Source organism: Saimiri boliviensis, chromosome 2 (assembly GCF_048565385.1).
Source record: "Saimiri boliviensis isolate mSaiBol1 chromosome 2, mSaiBol1.pri, whole genome shotgun sequence".
Classification (NCBI taxonomy): Eukaryota; Metazoa; Chordata; class Mammalia; order Primates; family Cebidae; genus Saimiri; species Saimiri boliviensis.
In genome coordinates this window covers 65,503,291-65,516,316 of record NC_133450.1, presented here as the reverse complement: position 1 = coordinate 65,516,316, position 13,026 = coordinate 65,503,291, and the positions used below count along the sequence as shown (strand labels likewise).

The window sequence follows — 13,026 nt, the reverse complement described above, 5'->3', positions numbered from 1 at the left end:
GAGCCAGGCACGGCGGATCATGCCTGTAATCCAAGCACTTTGGGAGGCCAAGGCAGTAAGATGACAAGGTCGACCAGCTTGGCCAACATGGTAAAACCCCTTCTCTACTCAAAATACAAAAATTAGCCAAGCATTGAGGCGGGGGGGGGGGGGGGGGCGCCTGCAGTCCCACCTACTTGGGAGACTGAGGCAGGATAATCGCCTAAACCTGGGAGGCAGAGATTGCAGTGAGCTGAGATTGCACCACTGCATTTCCACCTGGGCGACAGAGAAAGACTCCATCACAAAAACAAAAAAACAAATACATTTGGATTGTTAAATTCAACAGAATTCTGGAGAAAGCCATCCGAGATGAAAAGATGCTTTATTAATCAGATTGCAAAGTCCTTTTCAATAATTACATCCTCACATAATTTACATACTTGATGGATATAAAATATGTACATAGGTAATTATGCCAATACTAAGCAAGATGTAACATTTATAGAGACGATCGGCAGCACACCAAATGCCTATGGTTTAAGAAAGAGAATCCCACTGGCTGACAAATCTCAGGTTGTTAGTAAATTACAAGTTGGAATGTGCCTGGAAATTAACACTCTGCCATATATTTTATTATGCATACACACCAAGAAATGTGGAAACCTCAGGCAGAAAAACCACTTTAGAACTACTGCCTAACAAAAACAGGCAGGTATCTGGTAGAAATGTTAGCATGTATAAATTTTCAGGGTAATTTAACAGAAAATAATATAATGAATCATCGCTGAATAATTTAAGCTGAAATACTTTTTATGAACATTTATTATGTAACCCTATTTCTCCATCACTAGTGAAAATGCTTTAATTCAATTACATTACACATAGAGGGAGGAAAAAATTGCCATAAAAAGATTTGAACTTTAAAATAGATTTTAAATTATAATTGGACAGAAGACCCAAGTTCTACATCCATTTCCCTTTTATTATAACAAAATAGCACTGATTACTAGTTTGTTTAGGTGAACTCAGAGGAAAGTGCTCCTCCAGAGATGGCAATTCAAAAACATTTCTAGGGCCAACTATATAAAGAAAGTAGTGTATATATTATGGAAGAGATTTGTTCCTTTAAAATGAATAAGACAAGCTCTTAGTTTTGATTGGAACTCTCATTTTCTGACAAAGGATCTGGGAGCACAAACTTATTTATACAAAAAGCACCAGCAAACATGGCTGAGAACTGCATTTAAGATGATTGTTCCGGAGAACCTGAGCAAAGCCAGCCCTTCCAAGGCAGTCAACCTACCATTTGAAGAGGCCCAGTAATTCCAAAGGTATTATATAAAGGACCAAAACCCCAATGTTCTAATATCATAGCACGGTTTATAACACAAGCTCTGTAGTTGGAAGGACCTGTGTTCAAACTGGTTGTTTCTTAGTTGTGCAACTCTGAACGAAATCATTTCTCTGAGTCTCTTTTTTTTTTTAATTGGGTAATTTTTAAACTAACAGCCAGGTGCTGCTCTAGGTGCTAGGAATGCAAGATGAGTAAGACAAACCCAACACTACCCTCATGGTGCTGTCCTACTAACCGTCACTTACACACAATGTGACAAATTCAGAGAGAGAGAAAATATACAGGGAATAATGACAGCACGTCCCCTAATTCAAACAAGGTCTGGATCAGAGAAAGCTGCCTAAGAAAATATCTCAGCTAAGATCTAGAGGAGGAGGAGTGAAGGAATTAGGCTCCTAGAACGTGTCTGGGAAACAGACACTGAGAAATAGCATAAGTGACTGTGGCTTGGCCACTGGGACGGAGGGGAAATAGGGGCAAAATGAAGCAGGAGAGGTAGGACCTTAAAAAACATGTTTGAGAGCTTAGTATTACCCTAAGAGCAATGGGCAGATAGTCACGTTTTGAATGAGAGTGACGAAATCAGATACACCGTTTGAAAGATCAGCAGCAAAGAGTAGTTTTAAGAGCACATGTTTTAGGCTGGGCGCGCTGGTTCACGCCCATAATCCTAGTATTTTGGAAGGCCGAGGCGGATGGATCATTTCAGGTTAGGAGTTCGAGACCAGTCTGCCCAACATGGTGAAACCCACCTCTACTAGGAATACAAAAATCAGCCAGGCATGGTGGTGCACATCTGTAGTCCCAGCTACTCAGGAGGCTGAGGGAGGAGAATCGTTTGAGCCCTGGAAGCGGAGGTTGTAGTGAGCGCAGATGCCACTGCACTCTAGCCTGGGTGACAGTGAGACTCCGTCTCCAAAAAAATAAGAGCACACACTTTGAAGCTTAACTGTTGAGTTCAAATCCTGACTCTGTGACTTACTAATCACACAACCTTCAGAAGTCACTTACTGGCTCCCTCTGCACATACAATTGGACAGTACTAACTTCACAGGGTTGTTATGAGAATTCACTAAGTTGGTATTTGTAAGGCATTTAAACCAGTGAATGGCACATAATTTTTTGGTGGGGGGGAGATGGAGTCTTGCTCTGTCACCCAGGCTGGAGTGCAGTGGCATGATCTTGGCTCACTGCAACATCCGCCTCCCGGGTTCAAGCAATTCTCCTGCCTCAGCCTCCCGAGTAGCTGGGACTACAGGAACGTGCCACCACACCTGGCTAATTTTTTATATTTTTAGTAGAGGTGGTGTTTCATCGTGTTAGCCAGGATGTTCTCAAGCTCCTGACCTCGTGATCTGCCCCCCTCAGCCTCCCAAAGTGCTGGGATTACAGGTGTGAGCCACCACGCCCAGCCATAATATTTCTAAATAAAGACATTTTAAAATTCTTGCAACACTGTGGACAGTGGTTCGGAGAGCAAAGGTAGGACTAACGGTGGGGACGCTACTTTACGAGGCTGCTATAGCAATCCAGGGGACATGATGGCAAAAGTTAGGTAGTGGTAGTGAGATTACAGAGAAACTAAGGACTTTCGGAGTTGTTTCGAAGCACTAATGAACTGAATGGGTGGAAGTGGGGAGTCAAGGTATGTGTCTAAGTTTTGGTTTGGGTGAATGGTAGCGTCGTTTTCTGATTTGTGGACATAGGAAGAAAAACATTTGTAGGGAAAAAGATAATGTGGTTAGTTTCTTCCCCAAATATGGACAATATGTCTGCTTCATATAATATGAAGATTAAATAAACTAATACACCATCTTCCATTCCAAATCTGTCAAATATGTGATTCCCAAGCAACAATGTTTTAGGGTACACAATCCTTGTCAACAATCTGAGGGTAGGAAGAAAAGCTCCAGGATTAAAGGGGTCAGACGATGGGGGCTCTCTGCTGCTCCTGACACAATGGATGCTCCTATTCCTGTTTGTTGAAAGCATGAACTTTGCTAAACACAGCCCCAACAGACTCCTTCCTGAATGTGATACCTACTTAATTCCTAGCCTCTTTGGTTTTTTTCTTAGATGGACTCTCACTCTGTCACCCAGGCTAGAGTGCAGTGGTGAGATCTCAGTTCACTGCAACCTCCACCTCACAGGCTCAACCAATCCTCCCACCTCAGCCTTCCGAGTAGCTGGGACCACAGGCACACGCCACCAAACCCGGCTAGTTTTTGTTGTTGTTGTTAGAGATAGGGTTTTTTCATGTTGCCCAGGCTGGTCTCAAACTCCTAAGCTCAAGTGATCTGCCCGCTTTGGCCTCCCAAAGTGCTGGGATTTCAGGTGTAAGTCACTGTGCCCGGCCCTTGGCCTAACTTTTAATGGTAGCCAGCAAGAGGAAAGCAGTGCCTCTTTCACTCATTTTGGTATTGGGTGTCTTTCCTGTCCAGGAGTGTAATGTTTTTTTTAATTGAAACTCTGCACTCGCTTGCTAACACTACTTTACATTTTCATAACATTTTTTATAGTGTAAGGCAAAAAGTACACTGGTTCTATTTATAACAGCAAAAGACTGGAAACAGTCCAAATGTCCTTAATAGGGGACTGGCTGAATACAGCATGTGACAGCCACACGATGGAGTTCTGTGCACCAGAAGAAGAAATGAGGAAGATCTCCACAGAGTGTAGAGCGATCTCCAGGATCCAAGGTGAAACACAGAACAGTATACACTGAAGAAAGAGAGGGGAAATACAGTTGCTTACAGAAAGGAGGAAAAAAATGGGAGGATACCATTGGCTAATGACGATGGTAACCTGCAGGGGAAGGAAAGTGACAGGTTGGAGGAACAGAGATGGAATATATATTTTCTTCTCTGAATATACATGGTTTACACTCTCAACGTTAGACTCAGCGTTTTACATCATCATAAAACAAAACCAAATTCAAAAGAAAAAACAATCCCTAAAAATGGAAAACAAATGGAACGAATATATCTAAATATCAAACTGGTGGTAAAACCACACATGAAATTGTTTCAAGTGACTTTCAAACTCAATAATTTGACCACATATCCATTGTGGGATACGTCCTTAAAACAAATACACCCATAAAGAAATCTGAAACTGTTAGTATTAGTCACATTAATACTGTCATTTTGAACATATAAAGAAGTTTAAAAATTAAATCAAAGAAGTAAAAATTTCATAATCTTAAATTTGGACTGAAAACACTAATATGAATTCCTGATGTATTTTTCTCTTCCTTGTTCCATCCACTGAAAAAGTCTAGAAGTAATGACCACACCGTGGTGATGACACCCCTAAGAACCCAGCATGTGGTTTTCATATATCCACACCATTTTCCACTAAAAGAAACCAGGATTCCCTGGAGAAATGGCCAACTCCAGGCCACAGTAGAAAATGTAAGATGATCCCTGGACATCTCTTAGGACAAAAAGCAAGAAAGCTATTAAATAAAGACCATAGGGTCAGGCCCAGCATGATGGCTCATGCCTGTAATCCCAGCAGTCTGGGAGGCCATGGCGGGAGCACTGCTTAAGGCCAAGATTCAAGATCAGCCTGAAAGCCCGGCGTGGTGGTTCACGCCTGTAATCCCAGCACTTTGGGAGGCGGAAGCGGGTGGATCACGAGGTCAAGAGATGGAGACCATCCTGGTCAACACAGTAAAACCCCGTCTCTACTAAAAATACAAAAAATTAGCTGGGCATGGTGGCGCGTTCCTGTAATCCCAGCTACTCAGGAGGCTGAGGCAGGAGAATCGCCTGAACCCAGGAGGCGGAGGTTGAGGTGAGCCGAGATCGCGCCATTGCACTCCAACCTGGGTAACAAGAGCGAAACTCCGTCTCAAAAAAAAAAAGGAAAAAAAAAAAATCAGCCTGAACAACGTAGTGAGACCCTATCTCTAAAAAAAATAGTTAAGTCATCAGGCGCAGTGGCTCACACCTGTAATCCCAGCACTTTGGGAAGCCAAGGCGGGTAGATCTTAGGGTCAGGAGTTTAAGACCAGCGTGGCTAACGTGGTGAAACTCCATCTCTACTAAAAATATAAAAATTAGCTGGGCGTGGTGGTGGCACATGCCTGTAGTCCCAGCTACTTGGGAAGCCGAGGCAGGAGAATCACTTGAACCCAGGAGGCAGAGGTTGCAGTGAGCCGAGATCCAGCCACTGCACTCCAGCCTGGGCAACAGAAAATCAAATAAATAAATGAATAAATAAATAAGTCAGCTGAGTGTGGTGGTGTACACTAGTAGTCCCAGCTACTCAGGAGGCTGAGCCAGGAGGACTGCTTGAGCCCAGGAACTGAAGATTATAACGAGCTATGATCACCCCACTACACTCCAACCTGGGCAATGGAGTCAAACCCCATCTCTTAAAAAAATCAACCTACCTGCAATGAATTGAAATATAAATGTTAAAAATTCAGGAGTTCATAAAGAAAACAAAAAAACCTCACACCTCATTGGTCACCTCTAGAAGTTACTGGGACCCCAACTCATTATTTTGAGACTAGCAAAAGAAATAAATCAAATATTTATCCTAGGTCGAGTGAGGTGGCTCATGCACTTTGAGAGGCCAAGGCAGGTGCATCGCTTGAGGTCAGGAATTCAAGACCAGCCTCGCCAACATGCTGAAACGCTCTCTCTACTAAAAACACAAAAATTAGCCAGGCATGGTGGCGCACCCCTATAGTCCCAGCTAATCAGAAGGTTGAGGCAGGAAAATCACTTGAACCCGAGAAGCGAAGGTTGCAGTGAGCCACATCTCGCCACTGCACTCCAGCCTGGGTGACAAGTAGACTGTCTCAAAAAAATAAACAAAACAAAAAAAGTATCCTGTCTTTCCTGCCTAAACTATATTCAGGGTATCCTAATAGTTCTTCAGAGAATAACTAATATTAATAAATATAGGAGAGGCTGGGTGCAGTGACTCACGCCTATAATCCCAGCACTTTGGGAGGCTGAGGTGGGCAGATCACCTGGATGTCGGGAGTTCGAGACCAGCCTGACCAACAGGGAGAAACCCTGTCTCTACTAAAAATACAAAAAATTAGCTGGGCGTGACAGCACATGCCTGTAATCCTAAGGACTCAGGAGGCTGAGGGGCGGGAGAGGGGCGGAGGCTGTGGTGAGCTGAAATCATGCCATTGAACTCCAGCTTGGGCAACAAGATTGAAACTCCATATCAAAAAAATAATAAATAAATGTGTGTGTGTGTGTGTGTGTGTGTGTGTGTAGGAATAATACAATTAGAAAATAACCATTTTGCAATCTCAATGAAATAATAATGAACCTAAGCAATAATCTAAATGGCTGCAAAAATCATTAGGTGTAAGGTTGATGGGCTGCTTCATGTGGGATGAATCAGGTTGCAAACATGAATCCACTGGTCAATCTTAACATCACTGAAAGAAGGAACATTAGACAGGGCATCCTCCTGATTTGACTCGACAGCTAAGTACACTGATCCCTCCTTTTTATTTTATTTTATTTTTTTGAGACAGGGTTTCACCATGTTGGTCAGGCTGGTCTCAAACTCCTGACCTCAAGTGATACACCCACCTCTGCTTTCCCAAAGTGCTCAGATTACAGGTGTGAGCCTAGCCCAGTGAGGTACTTTCAATGAAAAGATTAAACCTGAAACTAATCAATTGATTAGATCTAAATACCAGTTTACAGAAAATACTGGGATACAGAAACATGTTAAGTGACACACTATGAGGATTTGGTGGGAAACATCTACAGGACAAATGACACAGTTTCCTCAGCAAATCCATCACATGGGAAAACGAAGAGGGAGAAACTGTTTTATATTGAAAGAGACCTAAGGCATATAGCCATAAAATGCAATGTTGGCTTTATTTTGGAAATTGACTTGAATAATTCAACTGTAAAATTCCATTTTTGGAGAGAGATCCAAGATGGCTGATTACTAGCAGCTCAGGATTACAGCTCCCAGTGAAAGCACAGAGAACGAGAGGACGCCACTTTCAGACGAATTTTTGCTGCTCACGGACCAGGAGATTCCCAGCGGAAGAGACCCACGGGTCACCAGCACGTAGCCGGCGCGGCGGTTTTGCCCGCGCCCCAGCACAGGGGTTCTCGGTGCAGAGTAAACAGGACTGGGTCCCCTTTTGGTCGACGTTTGGAGCTCCGGGAAGGCAGAGTCACTTTTTCAGCTGATTGAAAAAGGGACTCAAGAAGGAAGCCAGACTGCAGATTCCAGGGCAGAAAAGTATCACGAATCTTAACGCCGCTGTTTTGGCCAGTGCAGTGGGTTGCTCAGATTCCGGCGCTGGGAATCAACAAGTTGGACGTCCACTCAGAGACTTAATTTGAAAGTCGGTAATTACAAAGATGACAGGTGGATAAATTTACAATGATAGGAAGAAACAAGTGTAAAAAGGCCGAGAATACCCAAAATCAGAATGCCTCTCCCTCTACAGGTGATCACAGTTCCTCATCAACAAGGGAACAAGGCCTGATGGAGAACAAGTGCGTTCCATTAACAGATTTAGGCTTCAGAAGGTGGATAATAAGAAACTTCTGTGAGTTAAAAGAACACGTTCTAGTCCAATGTAAAGAAACTAAGAACCTTGAAAAAAGGTTTGATGAAATCCTAATGAGAATAGAGAATCTAGAGAGGAATATAAGTGAATTAATGGAACTGAAGAATACAATAGGAGAACTCTGTGAAGTATGCACAGGTTTTAACAGTCGAATTGATCAAGCAGAAGAAAGGATATCAGAGGTCGAAGACCAACTTAATGAAATGAAATGAGAAGACAAGATTAGAGAAGAAAGAGTAAAAAGGAATGAGCAAAGTCTCCAAGAAATATGGGACTATGTGAAAAGATCTAATTTACGTTTGATAGGTGTACCTGAATGGCATGAAGAGAATGAATCCAAGCTGGAAAATATTCTTCAGGATATTATTCAGGAAAACTTTCCTAAACTAGTAAGGCAGGAAAATACTCAACTTCAGGTAATACAGAGAACACCACAAAGATACTCCTTAAGTAGAGCAACCCCAAGACACATAATCGTTAAGATTCACTAGGGTTGAAATAAAGGAGAAAATTCTAAGGGCAGCAAGAGAAAGGTCAAGTTACCCATAAAGGGAAGCCTATCAGACTCACAGCAGATCTCTCAGCTGAAACCCTACAAACTAGTAGAGAATGGGGGGTCAACATTCAATATCCTCAAAGAAAAGAATTTTCAAGCCAGAATCTCATATCCAGCCAAATTAAGCTTCATAAATAAAGGAAAAATCAAATTTTTCATGAACAAGCAAGCACTCAAGAGATTTCGTCACCACCAGTCCTGCTTCACAAAAGCTTCTGAAAGGAACAACCAGTATCAGTCATCCCAAAAACTCACCAAAAGGTAAAGAGTATCTCCATAATGAAGAATCTATATCAACTAATGGGCAAAATTGCCAGCTAGCATTAAACAACAATATTAAACTCACAAATATCAGTATTAATCCTAAATTTAAGTGGATTAAATGCCCCAAAGACACAGGCAAATTGAATAAAAAGTCAAAACCCATCTATCTCGTAAGCAAGGACACACAAAGACTCAAAACAAAGGGTTGGTAGAAGACTTACCAATCAAATGGAGAGCAAAAAAAAAGAAAGAAAGAAAAGAAAACAGGAGTTGTAACTTTGGTCTCTGACAAAATGGACTTTAACAGTAACAAAGACTAAAAGAAACAAAAGAGGACATTACATAATGGTAAAACGATCAATGCAACAACAGGAGTCGATTATCATAAATATATATGCACCCAATATAGGAACACCCAGATACATAAGACAAGTTCTTAATGACTTATAAATAGACTTGGACTCCTGCACGATAACAGCGGGAGACTTTAACACCACATTGTTAATATTCGACGGATCAACGACACAGAAAATGAACAGGGACATCTAAGATTTGAACTCAGACCTGGAACAAGTAAACTCTGAATATTTATAGAATTCTTCACCCCAGGTCCACAGAACATACATTTTTCTCAGTATCATATTACACCTATTTTAAAAGTGACCACATAATTGGAAGTAAATCACTCTTCAGCATTTGCATAGCATTTCACAAACTTAAATGAAATATTGGTTGGCTTTTTGTTATTTTCTTCCCCTATTCCTTCCTGTCTCTGCTGTTAAGCACAATTATCGGCATAAAAGAGGTTTTTAATACCTACTTTCAGATCGCATTCCAGCCTGGGCAATAGAGCAAGACTCCTGTTCTCTCTCTCCCTTTCTTTCAAAAAAAAAAAAAAAAAAAAAAAATTCCATTTCTGAGACATCTTGTGAAATTTGAATACTGCTAAGTGAAAATGACCAGAAAAGAATTATGGCTTTTTTCATTACCAGAGATAATGTTGTGTTTAAATTTTTTTAAAAGACAATACTTTATAAAACATACTTTTACACACATTTTCCTGATGGTGGATATTCAGAGAATGTCAAATACTATTTAAAAGTAAGACTCCTCTGCAAAATTTAGATTTCCCTCTCTCAAAATAAAAAGATAAAGCTTTGACGTGTTATTAAAGATCACTATCCTCCATTATCATCAGCCCAACCATATTTCCCAAGGCTCCTCTTTACACCACTATATCTCCAGAAAAACTAGATGATTTGCAGTTCTCATACTTTCATTCTGCAGGCCTTGAAGGCCCTGGTATACCCTTCTACCATCTTTACTTGTCCAAATTCTACCCTCTTGAAGATCCAGCCAAAACTTAGCACCCGGCTGGGCACAGTGCTCATGCCTGTAATCCCAGCACTTTGGGAGGCTGAGCCCAGAGGATCACTTGAGCCCAGCAGTTTGAGACCAGCCTGGGCAACAGAGCAAAAACCTGTCTCTATTTAAGGGAAAAAAAAAAAAAAAAAAAAAAGTAGGCCAGGCACAGTGGCTCACACCTGTAATCTCAGCACTTTGGGAGGCCGAGGTGGGTGGATCATCTAAGGTCAGGAGTTTGAGACCAGCCTGGCCACGATGGTGAAACCCCATTTCTACTAAAAATACAAAAAATTGGCCAAGTATGTTGGTGCATGCCTGTAATCCAGGCTACTCAGGAGACTGAGGCACAAGAATCACTTGAACCTGGGAGGCAGAGGTTGCAGTGAGCTGAGACTGCACCACTGCACTCGAGCCTGGGTGACAGAGTGAGACTCTGACTCAAAAAAAAATTATTTTTAAAGCAAAAGAAAAAATTAGCTCCTAGATAAAGCCTTCTTTGAACCTTCTGTTAGAAGTAACTATTCCTGGGCCGGGTACAGAGGCTCACCAGTGTAATCCCAGCACTTTGGAAGGCCAAGGCAGGCAGATCACAAGATCAGGAGTTCAAGACCAGCCTGGCCAAAATGGTGAAACCAGTCTCTACTAAAAATACAAAAATTAGCCAAGCATGGTGGCGAGTGCCTGTAGTCCCAGCTACTCAAAAGGCTGAGGCAGAGAATCACTTGAACCCAGGAGGCAGAGGTTGCAATGAGCCAAGATCGCACCACTGGTTTCCAGATTGGGCAACAGCAAGAGTTGGTCTCAAAAAAAAAAAAAAAAAAAAGGAAAAGAAGAAGTAATTATTCTTGTAGTTCACCTATGTTATCTATAACATCCTACCTTGTGATACACACTTTTTTTAGGTGTACTCATGCATTTGTACAACACATAATTATTAAGTACCTACTACTGATCTGTATATCCAACAAATATTTATTGAATACCTATCATATTCTGGACCCGTGCTAGGGGCTAACTATGCTACAATGAATAGACAAACACTGCCCAACCTGATGGATATTACAGTCTAGTAAAGGAAGACCACAATATTACACAGGAAATTACTCTCAATTATGAGAAACAGGATGAGTGCAGTGGCCCAGCCCTGCAATCCCAGCACTTTGGGACACCGAGGCAGAGGATCACTTGAGCTCAAGAATTTAAGACAAGCCTCGTCAACACAGTGAGACCTGGTCTCTAATAAAAATTTTAAAAAATTAGCTGGGCCTGATGGTGTACACCTGTAGTTCCAGCTACTCGGGAAGCTGAGACAGGAAGTTGAGACCATGAGTTTGAAACTGCAGTGAGTTATGACGGTGCCACTGCATTCCAGCCTGAGCAAGAGTGAGATCCCGTTTCAAAAAAATCAAAAAAATTATGAGAAACGTTATAAAAAGTGTAGAAACTACGTAAGAGGATATAACAGAGGTGTAAGACTCAATCGGGCACATAATTTAGAATTATGTCACATGTGGCACATAATTTAAAATCACTTTTTTTTTTTTGGTTTTAGAGACGGGGTTCTCCCCAAGGCAGGTTGCAGTGGCACGATCATGGCTCACTGCAACCTCAAACTTCTGGGAAGCAATCCTCCCAGCTCAGCCTCCTGAGCAGCTGGTACTACAGGTGTGCACCGGCTAATTGTTCTTTTAAGAGATGGGAATCTCCCTATGTTGCCCATGATGGTCGTGAACTCCTGGGCTCAAACCATCCTTCCACCTACAGGCGTGAGCTACTGCTTCTGGCCAGGATTAATTACTTTTTAAATGAACTCACTATGTACCCCAATTTTTAACAATGCAGCTCTGTTGGAAATGTCTGGGGCTTAAGCAAAATGTGTAAAGCTATAACTTGATACACAGTAGGCCCACATCACTGGGTGATGTGCTCATCCAGGGAGAAACTGACTAGGATTTGGATACGAATCCCCTAGCTCTAGGCCTGCTAAGTAATACCAACCTAGTAAGTATTTCAGAAATAAGTATAACAGGAAAGGAAGGAATATGTAATAAAAGCATTCTGCATTTGCACCAAGGGTTTCTTTGAGATGTCGGGTATCATTCTTCCCATTTTAAAGATGAAGTAACTGAGGCTCGAAAAAAGAACAGGACTTAACAACATCCTAATATAGAAGTCCCAACTCCAGGGCATGGACCCGTCTTTCTCCATCCCTCCATACCTCTACAACCTCGGCCCAGAAGAGTCCTTTGGGCCCCAGACCTCGGACGAGGTCCTGAGCCCTTCCCAGAAGGCTTTGCAGCGCCGCGGAGAACCCTGGGATACAAATGGATACACAAATCCAAGGTAAAAGTCTAGACCTGGACCCGAGAAACAGCCTCTTATGCCCGCCAAGTACCTTCTTCGGCTCATTTGTGTGCTTACCTTTCCTGGAGCTCCCACTATCGGGGGTCTCACTAACCCCCGCAAAGGCCGGGAACAGCGCCATGACCACAGGCCGCACCGCCGTTCCTCTCTACAGAAATGGCGCAGGCGAGCAAGCGCCGGTCCGAGGACCCCGCCGTGGCGGTGCACTCTGGGAAATGTGGTTTTCCCGGCGCTTTCTAGGGCCTGACCCGGAAGCGGGAGGGGCGGGGCCCAGAGGGGAGGGGCGTCATGGCACGGGGACAAGGCGGGGCAGGGGGCAGGGCAAAGCAGGATAGGGCGGGGCCAAAGGGGGCGGGGCAAGGAATGGAGGCTTCCTAATGCTTGGGACACTGTGAGAACCCGAACTGCGAAAACCCGGGGAGGGAATTATTCACCGCGGAAAGGGACTGAGGAAACTGGGATTCCAATTCGACCCGTAAATTTAGACCACCCCTTGCTAACCGGTTCAACTTAAACGCTCTAAGCGTTAGTTTCCTTATCTGCAAAATGTTGAGAAGATTAAAC

The 13,026-nt window shown here is 42.7% G+C and overlaps 1 protein-coding gene across 3 annotated transcripts in view; it reads right to left on the bottom strand.

Moving 5' to 3' along the window:
* The window catches only part of NRDE2 (NRDE-2, necessary for RNA interference, domain containing), a 55,100-nt gene extending 42,442 nt beyond the window's left edge, over positions 1 to 12,658 (bottom strand). For 2 of the 3 annotated variants that reach the window (XM_003939864.4, XM_010350580.3), the window contains exon 1: positions 12,520 to 12,658. In XM_003939864.4, the coding sequence (XP_003939913.1) occupies positions 12,520 to 12,583 (64 nt within the window). In that variant the 5' untranslated portion in view covers positions 12,584 to 12,658. Of the gene's footprint in view, positions 1 to 12,316; positions 12,415 to 12,519 lie in introns of those variants that run through there. The other variant, XM_010350579.3, reaches the window with a different exon arrangement.
* Positions 12,659 to 13,026: the final 368 nt, after the last annotated feature.